Source organism: Pristis pectinata, chromosome 12, assembly GCF_009764475.1.
Source record: "Pristis pectinata isolate sPriPec2 chromosome 12, sPriPec2.1.pri, whole genome shotgun sequence".
Classification (NCBI taxonomy): Eukaryota; Metazoa; Chordata; class Chondrichthyes; order Rhinopristiformes; family Pristidae; genus Pristis; species Pristis pectinata.
In genome coordinates this window covers 37,929,768-37,949,063 of record NC_067416.1, presented here as the reverse complement: position 1 = coordinate 37,949,063, position 19,296 = coordinate 37,929,768, and the positions used below count along the sequence as shown (strand labels likewise).

At 39.6% G+C, this 19,296-nt stretch overlaps 1 protein-coding gene across 1 annotated transcript in view; it reads left to right on the top strand.

Moving 5' to 3' along the window:
• ccdc6b (coiled-coil domain containing 6b) overlaps positions 1-17,677 on the top strand; it is a 67,290-nt gene extending 49,613 nt beyond the window's left edge. The window contains exons 6-9 of the mRNA XM_052027476.1: positions 3,110-3,266; positions 4,472-4,572; positions 6,333-6,457; positions 8,520-17,677. Of these exons, the coding sequence (XP_051883436.1) occupies positions 3,110-3,266; positions 4,472-4,572; positions 6,333-6,457; positions 8,520-8,690 (554 nt within the window). The 3' untranslated portion in view covers positions 8,691-17,677. The remainder of the gene's footprint in view (positions 1-3,109; positions 3,267-4,471; positions 4,573-6,332; positions 6,458-8,519) is intronic.
• Positions 17,678-19,296: the final 1,619 nt, after the last annotated feature.

The window sequence follows — 19,296 nt, the reverse complement described above, 5'->3', positions numbered from 1 at the left end:
TCCTCACGAGCCCTGTCTCATCCTTGCTGTTTGCACCTTATGTATGCTGCTGCCTTCTTCCTAACTAGTTGTTCCACCTCTCTTGTCACCCATGGTTCCTTCACCCTGCCATTCCTTATCTGCCTCACCGGGACAAATGTACCCCTAACATCCTGCAAGAGATCCCTGAACATCAACCACATCTCTGTAGTTCATTTCCCCTCAAAAATGTCACCCCAATTTACACTCTCAAGTTCTCGCCTTATAGCCCCATAATTCGCCTTTCCCTAATTAAATATCCTCGCGTCCTCTTTGCTCCCATCCCTGTCCATGACAGTTCCAAAGGTTATGGAGCAGTGGTCACTGTCCCCCAAATGCTCACCCACTGAGAGATCTGTCACCTGACCTGGTTCATTACCTAAAACTAGATCTAATATGGCATTCCCTCTAGTCGGCCTGTCAACATACTGTGACAGGAATCCATCCTGGACACACTTAACGAACTCCGCCCCATCTAAACCTTTGGCACTAAGCAGGTGCCAATCAATATTTGGGAAGTTGAAGTCTCCCACGATAATAACCCTGTTATTTTCACATCTTTCCAAAATCTGCCTCCCAATCTGTTCCTCAGTATCCCTACTGCTACTCGGGGGCCTGCAGAATACTCCCAGTAGAGTAACTGCTCCTTTCTTGTTCCTAACTTCCACCCATATTGACTCTAGAGAGGATCCTTCTACATTATCCACCCTTTCTGCAGCTGTAACAGTGTCCCTGACCAGTATCGCCACCCCTTCTCTTCTCACCACCCCCCCATCCCTTTTAAAACACTGAAAACTAGGAATATTCAATATCCATTCCTGCCCTGATGTCAGCCATGTCTCTGTGATAGCCACAGTATCGTAGTCCCATGTACTTATCCAAGCACTCAGTTCATCTCCCTTATTCTGATGCTGCTTGCATTTAAGTAAATGCACTTTAGCCCATCTGCCTTACTATTTCTATACCCTGTGCTCTGCTTCTCCTTCCTCAAAGCCTCTCTACCTGGTAGATCTGACTTTTCCCCATCGCCTTCTTCCTCTGACCTACTCCTCCGGTTCCCATCCCCCTCGCAAACTAGTTTAAACCCTCCTGAACCACCCTAGCAAACCTGGCTGCAAGGATATTGGCCCCCCTTGGGTTCGGGTGTAACCCGTCCTCTCTGTACAAGTCCCACCTTCCCCAGAAGAGATCCAAATGATCCAAAAATCTAAAACCCTGCCTCCTGCACCAACTTCTCAGCCACACATTTATTTGCCATCTCTTCCTATTCCTACCTTCACTATCGTGTGGCACTGGCAGCAATCCCGAGATTGCTGCCCTTGAGGTCCTGTTCTTCAGCCTTCTGCCTAGCTCCCCAAACTCACTTTTCAGGACCTCATCCCTCTTCCTACCTATGTCGTCGGTACCAACATGAACCACGACTTCTGGCTGTTCTCCCTCCTGCTCAAGAATCCTGTGGACCTGATCAGACATCCCGGATCCTGGCACCTGGGAGGCAACATACCATCCGGGATTCATGCTCACTGCCACAGAACCTCCTGTCTGTTTCCCTGACTATCGATTCTCCTATCACTACTGCCTTCCTCTTCTCTTTCCTTCCCTTCTGAGCAGCAGGACCGGTCCCAGTGCCAGAGACCTGGCTACTGCTGCTCGATCCCTGCAGGTCATCTCCCTCAACAGCTTCCAAAGTGGAAAACCTGTTATTGAGGGGAGCATCCTCCGGGGTCCTCTCCAGTATCTGCCTGTTTGTTTTCTTTTTCCTTTTCTCTCCCCGACAGTGACCGTTCTATCTACTTCCTGGACCCCAGAAGTACCTGCTCTAAGGGGGGGGGGGGGGGGGGGGTGACTGTCTCCCGATGTACATTATCTACATAACTCTCTCCCTCCCTGATGCCCCGCAGTGTTTGAAGCTGTAACTCCAGCTCATCAATTTTGAGCCAACGTTCCTCCAGCCTCAAGCACTTACTGCAGATGTGGCCCTCGTGGACCGCAGCAAGGTCCATGAGCTCTGACATCAAGCACCAGCAGCACACCACCATGTCCTCCATCTGAACTAATTATTTTCTTTCCCCCCCCTACCTAGTTTTTCCCTACTTAAAAATTTCTAATAGATAACAGGTAAACCTTACCTTAACTTACCAGCTACTCACCTGCCTCACCCCTTTAAGCCGAAGCCCCTTGAGCCAAAGCCCAAATCACTCTGCTTCCACTCACTCAGCTGCCTGCTGGATGAGGCAGTCTTCTTTTTAAACTGTGCGCGCGCTAATAACTGATGTCACGCGCCTGTGCACTTACTCCCCGCTATCTCTAAAACCATTAGAAGAAAGTTGGGGGGGAAGAAAAAACACTTATCTCCTCTGCTGTTTCCGTGCGCTGGCCTCTCGCTCAGGATCGATATCCCGAGTATTTGTCATTACCTTTCAGGTTTTCTGCAGCTGCAATGTTTTGTATCACAATTATAGTGTTTTGGTTCCTCTGCCACCTGCTCTCATTTGCCTTCTATTTCCATTTCTTCCAGACAGAGCAGTTGCATTTAACAAGTCTTCAGCACCCTCTCCCAACCAGCATTGCCTTCATTCTGTTTCAGTTTCCCTTCACTCTATCAAAACATTCCCTTTGTTCTCTCCATCCATCTTCCTTCTGTTCAACTTCAGTGTTTGATTGCTAACGTTTTCTGGTTAAAACTCACCATTGAAACGATAAACCTGTTTTTCTTCTGTAGATGCTGCATAACAAGCTGAGTATTTCCAGCGTTTTCCTGTTTTTTTTTTGGTCCTGGCACAGTTCTGCTTTAATTAACAAATTCTGTATCCTTATGAACCTTATTATTGCTGGGTACCTCTTAATTTATTTTTGCCTGCATTTTAAAGCTCTTGAGTTCTTTTCAACTAGTTTCTAAAATGGGTGTTCTTGACCTTGAACATTCTTTTGCAGGTAGATCTTCGGTCAGATTTTCGTCACTACACACACATTCTTGGTGGTTTCATTTTTCATTCAAGCAATTTACTAAATTTGGATTTCTATCTGCCCATTTTGATTCTCAGTTACAAAATTGAGGTCTTCCATTGATTACTTATTTCAAAATTTACAGATACAGAGAAAATGGCGCAGTATTTAGAAGAAGAACGTCACATGAGGGAAGAAAATCTGAGACTCCAACGTAAACTGCAAAGGGAAATGGAAAGGAGAGAAGCACTCTGCAGACAGCTGTCTGAAAGCGAGTCCAGCTTGGAAATGGACGATGAAAGGTTTGTGAATTGGAAGTTGTCTCTAAAGATGTTTATTTCTAACACTTGAGCAAACCCAGAGAAAACCAGTCACTTAATTGTTTTAAAAGTAAGATTTTTGGGGGTGTAAAACTATATGTGCAGCAATAAGAAAAGAAGCTGTTCTGTACAACCATTGTGGATTAACATTAGTTTGCATACGAATTATGATTTTAGTCAATTTAAACCCAGGAAATGAAATTCCTGAATATACAGCTGGCTATATAAATTTTATTATCTCCTGTGCTAAATGTTTTTTCTGTATCTGGCCTTTCATTTAGGAGTTTCAGCTGCTGAAAATAGTCTGTTGCTGTCTATGCTATAAGATCTGATAGAAAAATACATTTTGTAGATCTTTGATTTACTTTAAAAGATTTGTTGATTTGTCTATTTTGCCTTTTCTCTGCAAATAATGTTTTCCAATCCATTAATAATGTTACAAGATTATAACTAATACCAAATGATCAGTGAAATGAGCCACTTATTCCTCTGATCTTTGCCTTGGCCACTAAAATAAGGAAAGTGATGTACTCAAACTGAGGTGATCATTTCAACTGTGTCTATATACTTCTGTCCTTTCCTTGGCTAAATTCCCAAACTACAACTTTGCTCAACTAGTTTCTTCCATAAAAAATAGTTGAGTGTCCTCTTTCCCTCACTACATTAAGTTGTCTATCTTCCATCAACATTTGGACATTATTATTATCCCTCAATTTAGAAACAGTAAACAATCCTTCACTGTTCCAACTCCAAACTTAATGCTTCATTTTTGCTGGATCAGAATCCTGCAAGTCCCTACTGAAGAACACTGTAGGAGCATCATTGCTGGTAGGACAGTACTTCAGGTAGACTGCTTGCCACCGTTGTCTTGACACTTGCCAGCCTGTGCTTGAAAGTCTGCCAGCTTTATTTTTGCCTATTGTTTAGTTAATGGGCATTAACTTTTCCCTATTTTCCTGTGGGGAAAACCTGGGCTATAAGTTGTATCAATTTAGTTTGCTCAAATGAATCTGGGTATAAATGAAACATTCTGATGTAGATAGTCATACAGCATGGAAACGGGGCCCATCTGCTCAACTGGTCCATGCTGACCAAGATTCCCATCTAAGCTTGATATATTTTGGATGTGTGTAATTTGGATATCATTGTTATTTTGCACAGTTACTAAGTCAATGCTTGTTTTCCAGATACTTCAATGAGATGTCTGCTCAAGGACTCAGACCTCGCACTGTATCCAGCCCTATCCCCTACACACCATCTCCAAGTTCCAGCAGGCCTATATCTCCTGGCATGTATTATACTCTCCATTTATGATCACTGGAACAATGAAACTATAGCATCCTCTTCCCTTTTAGTAGTGTATTTTGATAAATAGAGTGATAGATTTTCAGAGAAACTCACCCCGTTGGCCAAGTGGGTAGAAGAATTACCAGGTGAAACATGAGCTGTGGAAAGCTGAAGATTGTCAGTTCAATGCATATTTTCTGTTCAATTTATAGTCACTGCTGAGTTTGTTCAGGATAGGTTGGGATGTTTATATTCATTACATGATGGATAAACAATTAATTCTTGATTTTGAGTTCCCTAACTTCTGTAACTGTCATCAATGGCTGTAAAAACTTGATGTTCAATTTTGTGATGTACCTAAAGTTTGCTATTATCTGACATCATAAACTCCATTATATGGCAACTGTGTAATCTGGGAGAGGAGAAAGTTCTTGAGTGAATCTAGCTCTTGGCATTAATATTTACAGACACTTTCCTGACTGACAGATGTTTACTCAAAGCAGGATTTTAGAAAATGAAGTACTTGAATAGCTAATGCAGTGGGAAATGTATATGCCAAAGATTTGCCTGACACCTGCATTATTAGTTTGCTGTATTCTTTTGGGAATGGATTTAAATGCTACTCCCAGTATTTTAAATTGGACAACTTTCCCCGCACAAAGTTGCGCAATATCAGAATCAGATTTATTATCACTGACTTGGATGATGTGAAATTTGTTGTTTTGTGGCAGCCGTACAGTGCAAAGATATAAATTTACTATAAATTACAAAAATAAATTGTGCAAGTATCTTCAGGCTCCTGTACCTCCTCCCCGATGGTAGTCACAAGAAGGGGACATGTCCTGGATGGTGAGGGTCCTTAATGATGGATGCTGCCACCTTCAGGCACCACCTATTGAGGATGTCCTCAATGATGGGGAGGGTTGTGCCCATGATGGAGCTGGCTGAGTCTACAACACTCTGCAGCCCTGTGCATTGGAGCCTCCGTGCCAGGCTGTGATGCCACCAGTCAGAATGCTCTCCACTGTACATCCATAGCAATTTGTGGGAGTCTTTGGTGACATACCAAATCTCCTCAAGCTCTTAACAAAGTAGAGCTTGCTGGCGCACTGCCTTCGTGATTGCATCGATGTGTTAGGCCCAAGATAGATCCCCTGAGATGTTGATGCCCAGAAACTTGAAGCTGCTCACCCTTTCCACCGCTGACCCCTCAATGAGGACTGGTGTGTGTTCTCCCAACTTCCCCTTCCTGAAATCCCCAGTCAATTCCTCGGTATTGCTGACATTGAGTGCAAGGTTGTATGGCGTTTAAGCTATGCTTAGTCACACAACCATAAGAGTAGAGCAATGGGCTAAGCATGCATCCTTGAGGTGCGCCTGTGTTGATTGTTAGCGCGTCAGAGATGTCATTACCCATCTGCACTGACTAGTCTGCAAATGAGGAAGTTGAGGATTCAGCTGCAGAGGGAAGTGCAGCGGCCGAGGTTTTGAAGCTTGGTGATTAGTACTGAGGGGATGATGGTGTTGAATGCAGAGCTACAATTGATAAACAGCAGCCTGACATGGTTTAAAATTTAAATTTAAAATATTTAAAATACTGTTAGTGTATGGTAAATTTGTCAAGGCACTCGGGAGTGGGAGGAGAGAAATCTCATGTTATTTTCAAAAACATGTCCAAGTGAAGTGAGTTCATGCTATAAACAACATTTTGATTTTAAACTGCAAAGGAAAATGATCAGACCTATTATACATTATTTATAGGTCTGTCTTATGCAAGCCATAGTGTTGGTTTTACACCGCCCACTACCTTGACACGTGCTGGAATGTCCTATTACACCTCACCTGGTCTTCATGTACAGCATATGGGAACTTCTCATGGCATTGCGGTAAGAAGTGACAAATAACAAATATTTATACATTACTGAAGTTTCATGTGTTTGAAGTAAGGGTAAAAGATGATCACCATTCTCAATTGCGAAGGGTTGTGTAAAAAGACTCAGGTTAAACATCAAATCTTTGATACGCTATTACAGGTTGAAACTCTTTAGTCTGACACTCTTGGGAGCTGATTGGTGTCATCCCACAGGAAATCCAGGCCATAGAAATCGTCCAGATTGTCTTCCCTTCAGCAGGCGAACTGGAAGGGAAGACACTCCCTGGGTCATGAAAGAGTTCTGAAAGCTATCCATAACCTGAAGCTTCCATAAGTGGAAAATACTGTCAGCTGAGGTTGCAAAGGTTGCACTGGTAGATTAATTAGCTACAGATTAGTACAGGCCTTAGTTAATTTTAGATCTTAGTCAGAACTTAAAATTAGTTAATTAGTATAGATCTGTACTACAGATTCAAAACATGCCAGACCACAGAACGTGTTGGACTCGAGAATTTCAACCTGTAGTAGAAACAATCATTTGAAGTCTTATTTACATTTGTCTGAATTTGAACTTTGCTTGAAAAATTTTGACGCTTGAGGAAGAAGTGCAGGATGGGCAAATAAAGGGTGAATTCAAAGCTCTGTTCTGAAAACTGAAGTGTTTAAAAACTTAGCCGAGAAGATAAATAGGATGCAGTTTCACAGTTAAATTGTTCACAGAATCAAGCAGCAGAGAAAACAATCAGATCAACATGACTTCAAAAAACGCAGTTGTGTATTTTTCAATATTGGCAGAAAACAAACTATTTAAGATAGTTAATATATGAACTGTATTTGCAACTGTTTATTATCTTGGAGAATAGGATGTTCCTGAACTAAAACTCTGGCGCTCAGATTCTTACAAAAAGAAATGATCATTTGTGTGAAATATATAGCATGTTGCTAGATCATTGACTTGGGGATGAGGTTGCTGCTTTCAGCTATTATCTAGATAATGAGGGCATTACTACTTCACTAATTCTGGAGTTCAGTAGATTCTGCTTTCTCAGTTTTTGCTGCTTGTTTCTTGGCTCACTGAGACATGATAAACTGAATAAACCACTGCAAGCTCCTACCTTTTAATGGGAGCATGAAAACCAATGATGTTGCCCTGGCTGATTCCAGGTATCCATGGCTTAACGGATTAATAACTCAAATGGTTAACAGAAAGATAATGTAAAGAAGGACAGCTGCCCAAACCTTTCTAAGCTCTGTCAACTTGACAAACATTTTAGACAATATATGTGAGCTCCATGGGGAAAATGCATTTGATCTGTTTCAGTACATTGGGCCAGAATTTGCTGGAAAATATTCCAAGCCAAACTCTATCAATCCTTATCACCACCCCCCACCCCATCCCTTTTTAAAAGGTCCATTCATTTGAATGGAGAGGAATGATTGCAAGGGAAAAAGGTAAGTGTTTAACATACATCTGAAGTGCCAGAAAATGTTTTTGTGGTTTAGTCTTCATCTTGTAAAATCTTTTATCCTTTAATGTTTTTAAATGATTTAATAGCTTTCAATCATTTCTGTAGTTCAGAAGCATTGAAAGCCATTGATTTGCAAAGCCTGGGATGCATGACATTTCAGACTCTTTTCAGTTGTTTCATTGGGGCTTCCGGCCTGCCCATGTAATGTCACTGCATCATACAAGGTTCTAACATTAATGATAGGAGAGCACTTGCTAGCAGATTGACATGTGAGGGTGGGGTGGTTCTGCTTGTCTGTGGTGGGTGGTTCTGCTTGTCTGTGGTAAGTGCTGCTGACACAAAACTCTGGCCCTTTAATTGGGCAATCAATAGAAACGAGTACTACTGTATTAGCACTTCAAATTCTGGAAAATTTACGGTATGTATTTTTAGCTGAACAGTCAAGATTTAGCAAGCTTAACGTGTCCAGATTTTCAACTGACTGTATCTACTTTTTTATAATTATTTCTGTGGGATAACCTTTTTACGTGGGGTTGCTTTTCAGTAATTTTGAACTGTTTGATTCTAAAGATGCCTGAACCTTTTGTGCATCTATTTGTTTTTCAGAGGCCTTCCCCAAGGAGGAGCAACAGCCCCGACAAATTTAAACGCCCAACACCTCCACCCTCCCCAAACACACAGACAGTGGTTCAGCTGCCACCACCGCCGCCACCACCATCCCAACCAGCCCATTCCCAGCCTTCGACGTATCCTCCTCCTCCTCCTCCTCAGCCATAGAGTGCACGTGCTGTGAAGCAGCTGATCTGGAGTGGACTGATGACATAAAAAGCAGTTTACTAAAGCCAAAGGCTTAACTGGCATCTTTTGGATTTGACTTATTTGCACTGAGATTATATAGGCTTCACCGCTAACTGTGTTGTAAATGTTTGTCTGAAGGGCAGCCAGTGTTGTTTGTCCACAACACTAATTTACTACATTTTGTCAGTGTTGACTGGAACCTCATGCAGAATCCTCGTTTTGTTGCTGAGTATCTGCCACATCCATTTGGTGGTAACACGTGATTTGAATGTTCTGTCGGTCAGGGAGCTCCAAAGCTTCTTTCCACAGATTTGTAAAAAGAAAAGACCTTTCCAATTATTACAGAATTTTGCAGTAATTACAAGCATGATGTGTCTTGTTTTCTAGACTGTGTTTATGCTTCAATGTTAATGCTTTAGTGTCTTGTTGGGTTTTGCCAAGCATTTACAGAATTAGCACTACATTTTGAAACAAAATAATGGGGAAATGTTTTAACTGCATCATTCAAATGCATCCAGCACTATCACTGAATCTAATGTTTACCAGTGGTATGATTTATGTCCAAATAAGCAGCATATAAGCTTAATGCAGATTCAGTATTGAATTTCTGTGATGTGCTGTGACTGCTGTTTTTTTTTAAAAATAAGAATTCCAGGGTCTAGTTCTGGCAAATCTATACCATTTGGCAGGGGTGATTTCTAAATTTAATTATTTTGATTTATTATAGATCAGGCTTAAGGCAAAATGAAATATATCCTTTTTGAATTTCAATCTAAGATCAACATTTCTTGATGTAAACTGTAACCTGCATAGGTTTAATGTCTGTGGGCTTTGTAGATAGTAAATCATTAGACGAACAAGCTGACGTGTTTCGAGCGAACGTTGTCTGCTGTAAAATACTTGCTTTTGACGACAAGTAATCATCAGCTGAAATATTGAGTCTTGCAAATTTATGTTTAAAAGAACAAAGTTTGTCTTTGCTGCCAACTCAGCTTTTCAGAGGGGTTTGAAGAGAATTTAGAAAACTGTTTTGAGCAGACATTTTTTGTGGTGTAATCTGCTAACCCAGGTGGAAACTTTTTCAGTTTTCAAGGTATAATGCTGTCATAACCAAATAATTCTGTACTGCTTGGTAGATGTGGGACAGGCTGCGGAGAGCACAAGTTCTTGGCTGTAATGAAAGCTTCAATAATACATGAGCCGGTACACTGTATAACAGGGAGAAATCGTAAATACAGTTTTCCGTTCCTCCAACAAAAATAAATTGTTTGGTTTGGCTTTGCAGCAGCATTAATAATGTAAGAGTCCTTTTTTGCTTTTTTAAAAACAAAACCCTTGTGTTGGGAAGAGGAGTGAGAAGGGAATGAGTGGCCACCAGTGGATCTTGTAATCCACCTACTTTGAGGCATTGTTTATCGGAAAGTTGAATCTTTTTTAGTTTATTCTTTGTACTAGATGGTTATGATTCGCCAAAGGCTTTGCGGACCGAGCCACCCAAACCACAAAGGTACGAAGTTCAATCTCTGGGCTATGCTGAGGTACCTGCTCATAACTAAACTAACATTTGTAGCTGCGTTTGGTTTAGCATCCAACTGGGAAAAATTGGTTTGATTCCATGCTGCTAACTATTCTTTATTGAGGTGTTGTCAATGGAAATTGGATGGGATTAAGACTTGAGTTCATTTGTGATCTTTTCTCCTGCCTTCCCTCTGTGTCCCAGCACTCCTACTTTATCACCGTCATCCTCCAATGGAAAGTTACCTGAAAACCACACACCAACAAGACCTCTAAGCTTTCAGGAAGTGAGTAGAATATTATTGAAGGAATAGGTACTCTTTGTCCAAGCAGTCTTATGCTGCTACTTAACCTGAAATATATGTTCAAATTTGGCATGAATCTGCTGCCCATGTACATAGGAGCAAAAACTAGCTATTTAGTTATTGGGGCACATTCTTCCATTGAATTGCATCGTGTATCTTAAATCCTTTTACCCAACTTATTTGTACATTCTTTGATTAGATTTTTGACAGCATTGTTATTTAATTTCTAAAGCTACAATGACTCTTTGCCAGGGATTTCCAGGTTTCCATAAAGCCTTTATGAAGGAGTGCTTCCTGACATCTCAGAAAATTCAAACGTTAACTTTATGCCCCACTATTCTGACTCATCACAGCAGGTACAATTTATTTCTTTCAAAATCCGTGTATGCCTCCTGTTAGATCACTCCTTAATATTCTGCCACAGGTGAATAAAAACTTCATCTATTCGCTCTTATAACTTCGCCTCAATTCAGTACCCAGAATTGAAGAAATTACCCAATGTGCGGTCTAATAAGTTTTAAGTCTAACTTTCGATCCTTTGTAGTCAAATTCACTGTTCCCATAACTTACCGGGTTTTGCTTCCACTATTGAGTTTAAAGTATCATTATGTTGAGATGCCATAGGAAGAACTTCAATCAAATTCTGTAGTTTTTGTCTGTTTCTTTTACAGGCATTACTTACCAATGGTGTTCATAAGCTATGCTGAACCCATCAATATTTTCTGGATAAACTAATAGTGACAATCTTGGTTTTTACTTTTAAGAAAGAGTGGTGATTGAAGACCCAAGGAGTCATCTCTGCAAGTTTTCAATATGGAATGAGTTGGATTGTTGCTGCTTTGAGTTGCTGATATAAATCCATTCTGTTCAGATCAACACTGAAGTCAGGGTGGAAAATAGGCATTGGGTATGCCTACATTTTAGGCAGCCTATGCTCCTGACTATAAATTGCACACATTTGTGGGCCAAAATGGGCTGGGTGCCATGTTAATGAAGGGTTTAGAACACAATCAGTGAACAATCTAAAGACCGGACAGATTATGATATCCATCATTATGCAATGCTAATTTGACACCGGAGCTACTTGTTGGAACCCAACGTTCTAGCTAACATCCACATTAATCCTTGCATGGCTGGACGCTCTTACGTCAGTGGGCTGTTATTTAAGAGGATCCTCCAATACTTTGATTATCTTTTGACTGTTGCAGTGGTTCTGCATGCAAAAGTGTACAGGAGGTGATGTGGTAGGTGCTGAAAGACTTTGTTCTGACTTCTGCACGAACCATCTTCTCCTGGGAATGCATTTATAGGCTTTCCTCTAGAAATCTAGTGTGAGTGAAGAAAAAGAGCAGATGTCATCCTGAGAATAACATCCTGTTGAAAGAGGCAAGAGTAGATGGCAAAGGGTGGATGGGTGTGTGGAAGATGGATTCTTAACAGCCTGAAGTCCCCTCTGCCCTTAGTATTCAGGAAGCGAGGAACAATGCATTGACTATGCTTCAATAAAGTTTTCCTCACTGAAATCTGTCAATTCTTCCAGCCATAATCACAACCTTGAAACAGGGCAATGGCTGCATTTCCAATGACAGCTAAGATGACTAGCAATGAATTTGTATGAAACACGCAGTGCTTGAATTTGTATGAAACACGCAGTGCTTAAATTTGGTTGTAGTTTGCCATGATTTGCAGTCTGTGACATTGGGCACTCCATTGAATCCACAAGTATCAGACTGACTTGGGCATCACTTCCACATTGGAAGGACTGGGGTTCACTGTATAGAAGGCCTTCTGTCATGTTGGTACTGCCTTTTTAACACAGGTTTTTCAATTTACCAAGTGTTTCATTGTGCAAACCTGTTGGCTGCCTTTAGGCTAACTCAGTTTTCTGTAGCTACTCATCACTAGAGCTTGTCGTTTACCACCGGAAGACTGTGTGGTCCTTATCAGCTGGCTGCAGCACACTTGTAAGCGATGTCTCGCCATGTGCAAATTCCATCTCTGCCATCCTTTGTTACTTTGAGTTGGTGGTTAATTGTGAGATTGACTGCTGGCAAATGTGCATTTTCAGGATCTTAATTTTTTTTCTGCTACTCGCTGACTCTTGGGTATCTAAAATTTATTAAGATGGTAGGGAAGAGTGAAAGTAATCTGTATTCATTTGCACTAGCTTCAGCTTTTAAATTTGGAATGTGTGGGTTGAAGGAGAGATGGGATGTGTGGACCATGTGCACCACAATCTTTGCACTGTGGCCAGGACATTTGCCAATACTATCCCCATAATTTCCAGCCTTCTCCTCCATGGAGTTTAGGTCATGCAAATGGGCCTGCAGTCTGTCAGCTGCTGCTGCCTCTGGTTGTATCCTGACTTCCACTGCAGAAGAAAGCATGCAAGGGAATGTTAGATAATCTATTATGGCGTGACTGGTTAAACAACTGGAACTGTTCGCAAGCTAGAAAATGCGAGTCGGAAGCTTCCAGCATTGTTGTGTGACAGTGCACTGGAACATATGAGCATTAGATAAGAGTCCTGATTACCAAAGATTATTGGTAGAAATTACAGGCTATGCTACTTGACTGGTCTCTGCTGATCACAGTCCAGTGGTAGAATGTGACATGAGGCACCATTCATGGACAATGATCACACATGAGGACATTAAACTTGAGAATTACTTGGACAATGAATCCTACTACCATCTTGGTGTGTTTCTGGAGGGCATTCTGACCCTGCAGATCAAGGACATCCCTCATGCACCATCTCTATTGAGCTCTCTAGTGCCACACCAAAAAATCTTATGAAACTTTGTCTCCCAAGTTCTGTATTCAAACCATTTCACATATCAGTTTTGCCTCTGTTTCATTCATTTAGACTTGCTTTAATCGACATGACCTTTCATGATTTAGGCCCTTTAATCCTTGAACCAACTGACAACAGTGCAGTTATCATCAGCTGGAAGCTGAAATCATTGAAATGAAGAGCCAGAATGAAGCTAGAGTGCTGTCTGCATTCTAATCACTGGCTCACATTACCTGTGTTCCCTGTAGGCATTTCTGGAAACTACTGATTTTGCCTCCATAGATCTTTCAGAAATTGAGATAACTGTAAGAAAAGCAAAGATGTGCTCCCATCTTGTCCCTTCTGCCAAGAAAGTAGGAGTTTCATTTCTAATGGTGTCTGCATTGATATGAAAAGATTAGAACTTTATCCTATCAATGGTGGAGTGCCTAACCATTTAGCAGTCCACTGTATAAACCCAAAATCTTTGACAGTGGTTAAAGAAAAAAAAGTTCTCATTTATTTTGCATCTTCCATGCACCTTTTTGGTTTTACAGGACTTTGGGACCCCTGACAAGTACTTCGAAGTGCAGTCACTTATAAATATAAAAAAAAATGTGATAATCAGTTTGTCCAGGTCAGTTTCCCATCTTTTGTGTGATAATTTGCTGTCGGCCACAGTTTAAAGTGTCATACAACAAACAGCACCTTCAATACACAACTGTTCATTAGTGCTCCACTGGAATATTGGCTTGCATTTCTTATGCTTGCGCCTCTGGAGCAAGATATAAACCCCAAGATTTTTTTTTCTGCTGCAAGTACTACCAAAACTGAGCCACTGTTGGTTGGTATTGGAAGTGATCATCGGTTTGGATAGGCAAGTGTATTGAGAAAATAACATTACTGGCTCAGTATCTTCAGGCTATCCATCAATAATTTGTAACAATTTGATCTCATCCTAATTAAGATGCTTTCATATTCAAGGACACTTGTTTCCTGTGGCCAAGGCAAATGTTGCATTTGTAATGTGTGGGTTTTGCCATGGTATTGAGGACCATAATGGGCAAATTAAAACAGAAAATGCTGGAAACAGCTTTCTTGCACCTGAAATGTTAACTATTTCTCTTTGTACTGATGCTGTCTTGCCTACCTTTTTGTTAAATTTCTGGTATCTGCAGTTTTTTTTCATTGTGTGGAAATACTTCCATTTTACTGTGTAAACTGCAGATCAGTGATTTTTACCCCCCCCCCACCCCCCCCCCCATGTCAACTCTACAGTTTTAAAATCAGACCCAAAATTGTCCTATCAACACAACTTCAGGTCAAGATTTTGAATGTTGAATTGCCCCAAAGGAGGGTACTTGTACAAGTACTGTTCTTTCCCATATTCTTCCCTACCTCCCAGAAAAAATCTACAAAAGTTTTAAGCTGTTTCCATATGAACCAAATTTGTTAGGTTTAAGAGTGCTGTTTTATCGTTGTGGTGCGAGAGAAACTAAAACATGAGCTGTTGTAAGCTGAGTCAAAACTGAAGGGACAATTGAGCTGCCCATGATCCATAGATTTATTTCATCTATTTATGTATACACTTAATATTTTCCTGCCTGCAAAGGCTCTTGCATTCTATCAAGACTACAGTATGGTGATCACATCTATCTAGTATCCGATATCACCTGCAACCCAAATTGACCAAAACAGGTGTACACTGATGCCAGTTGTGATTTGACCATTGGTGTCAAGTATAAAGTGTGCAAAACTACTGGAAAAATTTAAACTGTAGGTCAAGTATTAATCGGATGGGAATCAGGCAGAGTGTTGGGTATAATCAACTATTAATCTCTTCTTTCATCCCCAAAAGACTTGCATATTCCAGCCTTAATTTTGGCTACAAAAGTGACTGCTACTGTTAGTTCCAATTTCATATTTGAAGAATGAAGATTTGAGTTCAATTTAGTGTGCGAGGTTATGTGGCTGTTGAACATCTTGCCCATCCTTCAAAAACGTGAAGAAACATTGTTAAACCTAAGTCTGCGGAGGAGAGAGGGGTGGGACTGTCCAATAATAACAAAACAAGCTGGTGCAGTATTTGACAAGAATTTTTTGATGCAATTATTGGGCAATCTAGTTATATAAAAGTGATAACCAAAGGCTTTTTTTTGCATTGTTCTTTATACTATTTGGACTGATAATTGTGAAAGTTAGATTTTGATTATCCTGATATCAAAGTTGTATTAATGCTTTCAAGATTTTCTTTTGAGATTGATGATCCATTTCATTTTGGGCTGGCTAAGGTGATGGAAGTGGAAGATAAAATATCATGGATTAGTCAGTCAAAATTTGGAGTCTTGACTTTGTTCATAATCCCAAACCATAAGAATTGAAGTAGCCTGAGTAATTTTTGAGGTAGGTGGATAATTTTTACCTTAGAGTATGCCGTTGAGACTTTGTCACAGAAAATGAAAAACAAAATTGGTTGGAATTTTGAGTGATTATGCTTTAAGTGCTAGTATTTAAATAATGCCCCCACTAAAATGGTATTCCTTTGAGTGATCTAGTTGCCCTTATTTCTTGATCTTTCTAACTAACTTTTCAGTTTTACAAAACTGATTAAATGGTATGCATGAGTTCCTAAATGGGCCTCAATTTCTTAAAAAAATGAAGGTTTGGGTAAAGTTCAGCAATGTGAACGTGTTTCATAAATTAGAGCATCGTCTCTTTCAAGATGAGAAACGATGCGTTTTACTTGCTGGTAATTAGTGAAGAAAATAAGACGTGCTTTTAAGCTTGTGTTTACTGTTCAATAAAAGAACTTGCATTTGTATAGCTTATCTTGTATTCAGAGGGTCTCCCAAAAGGCTTCACAAGCAATTGAACTACATCACTGCTGTCATGCAAATATGCAGCATACCTACATGACCTTATTTCAAAGTAAAACAATTGACTTTTGAAATCTGCTTTAATTGAAGTATGCCTTTACCTAGCTCAGCAGTGTTAGAATCTGTTAGTTAAAAATGTAAGTTGTCCTACTCATTATGCACTTAGAAATGCGGACTGACCAAAGATCTAATTATCTTAAGTTTTGTTTTGCACCTATGTGAACTATTTGTTTTACTTGTCAATTGTAATTTAAATCAGCATCTTTCACTTTAGACCTTTACACTAAACCAAGAAGATCTCAATTAGTCTATTACTTGAGCACTCTGCTTGCTTCAAACATCTCAGATGAAGAGGGGTGAAAGTCTTGCAGCTCATTTTAGTTCTTTGAAATGCAGACGCCCTTATTTGACCTGGTTTTTAGTAAACAACCAAAATTGGTTCTGCAACTTGAAACTGCCCAAAACCCAATCAATTCATGTACATGTTGCTAAATAAAGCTGACAGTTCTTGTTTAACTGTTTTGCTTAACTTAGATCTTTTCACTTTGCATTTAATTATACAACTACCCCCATCTTGAAAGATGGTTATAATTGGCCAAATAACAAATTAGAATTAAAGCAGTTTAACTATTTAAATTGCATTGTGTTTAGTTACCTTAAATTCACATTCAAGCATGCTTATGCCCTTTTAATTAACAATAGCTACAATACTAGATTAGCTTAAAGTGAAATATTAAACTTACTGCCATGCAGACTCTTCCCCCACCCCAATGTTTTGTGTGCTTTTTGCACTTGGATAGGTATGAACATATAGCAACCGACCGATACCACTGTGTATATCATGTCCATTAGATGAATACAAGATGCGGCAAATTTCTGATAGCATTTCTAATTTGATTTTAAATGTATTCATCCAAGTTTACTATCTAAACAAACAGCAAATTCCGGCAATTATATGCATGTTGGAGTGTTTAAATGGCAAAAAGCATTTTGTAAGCTTTGTGCATAAATATTGGTCATTCTGAATAAACATGTTCATGGTCTGAATATTTTTCAAAATTGTCTTCAAAATTTCACTAAGATTTTAAACAATAGAGCAAAATAAACAGTTTTTCCTACATAATTCCATGTAAGATATGATTTGGGTTGATTATACCTATAAATGAATATTACAAATGTACTTTTAAGTAGTCAGCCTTAAATTAGTTTTTAAATGTAGGAATACATTCATCTGCATTTTGATTAAACCCTGGATGACTTTGGCGCATGTATGTACATTTCTAAAGTACAACAGGAAATGTGCTCAATTCCATCTGGTTTCCTCCTTTATAATTGATCTAAAATTTGCTAATTATGTTGAGTTAGTTTTTTTAACCACGACTTTTAAATAACATCAATTGAACTGCAGTATTTTAGGATTTATGTTTTAAATTAACAAATCCCTTGTGTAGCTGACACATTAAGAAAACCCATGTATGAAATGAGTGGTTTTTGTAACTGAAAATGCTAATAAAAAGTTTTGCAGAAACACTATAATGAGAACTTTATCCTCTATTAATGTAAGGTAGGGTATTGGCAGTTTTACTGTAGCTAACTAACATATTTTCTTTCATCAGTAGATGGTTGAGTTAACCATATGAAAGACTAGAAATAAGTCTACTGTATCACTTCCTCCTATTGTATGAACCAAAATTCTATTACTAAACCACATGGGGTAACACAGTGCTTCCTAAAATATTGCATACTGGGTTAACATCCATTTCAATAAACATGATCTTTTAACTCTAGTTCAGCTGATCACTCAAGACAAAGGTGTAATGCCTTGCAATGAATTATATATATGCCCTGAAGATGCAAACAGAGTTTGCAACAATGCAGCTGCTGTAAGTGGTGCAGCTTGTTTTGGAACTGGAATGAAAGTAGAACTATAATGAATTCTGGCAGCTAGAAGTCTTTAGTACTACTACCACTTTAGGCTTAATGTACCTGGGAAGTAAATTGGGAAATGCCTTGGGATCAAGTCGATTGCCCAGTGTGCAAAAGCATTTTGATGTGTAAGTGTATTTAGTTCAATGTTGGTCCAGATTATTTTTAATAATCTGATGGTTAATAATATAACAGATGGTTAGGCTGTCAACATCCACTATTACTAAAGAGAAAATTGGGCTGCAACTTCTGGCAATGAGCATGTAAAATCAAACATGGAAATCAAGGAGCTGTCTTGAGTTGTTCAGATCCTCCAGAAGCAATACGTTAAAGATGCACGAGGGAATCAGCATTGGAACACAAAATGCCTTAAAGTTGCTGTATCTGTCCACAATGTCTATTAAACCCACCAGAGAAAATGAAGGCATGTTCATTCAAGTGTAAGTAAATTTTCGATGCAATGAATCTTAATTATTGTAAACTGCCTCACTGACATAGAAAATTAAATTTTGCAAGTGCAGTCTCATTCCTCTAGATTTCAAAATTTGTATTGGATTGTTTAAAAAATGTTAGTTTTTCCTTCTATAATTCATGTACATTTTGATACGAATTAACTACTAAAATTTCCTGGCTCAGTCGATGCATCTTACCTGTGGTTATGCAGGTGTGTGGTTGCTCGTCCTGTTCATACAGGTCCTAGATGCTCTGTAGAGGCTGCTGTATTGAAATTGATAATAGGCTGGTAAATGTTTTCACATCATCACATAAGAGATAAGATATCTTTATCTCAGTCACGTGTATGTCAAAACACAGTGTCATGCATCTTTTGCGTAGTGTTCTGGGGGCAGCCCGCAAGTGTCGCCATGCTTCCGGCACCAACATAGCATGCCCACAACTTCCTAACCCATACGTCTTTGGAACGTGGGAGGAAACCGGAGCACCTGGAGGAAACCCACGCAGACACGGGGAGAACGTACAAACTTCATACAGACAGCGGCCGGAATTGAACCTGGGTCACTGGTGCTGTAATAGCGTTACACTATATGCAGTGAAAAATTGTTTTAAATGCCATCCATACAGATCATTCCAAAACACAAAACATAAGTACATCCAGGTAGTACAAAGGGAAAAGGAATAACAATGCAGAATATAGTGTTACTGTTACAGAGAGTGCAGTGCAGGTAGTCAAA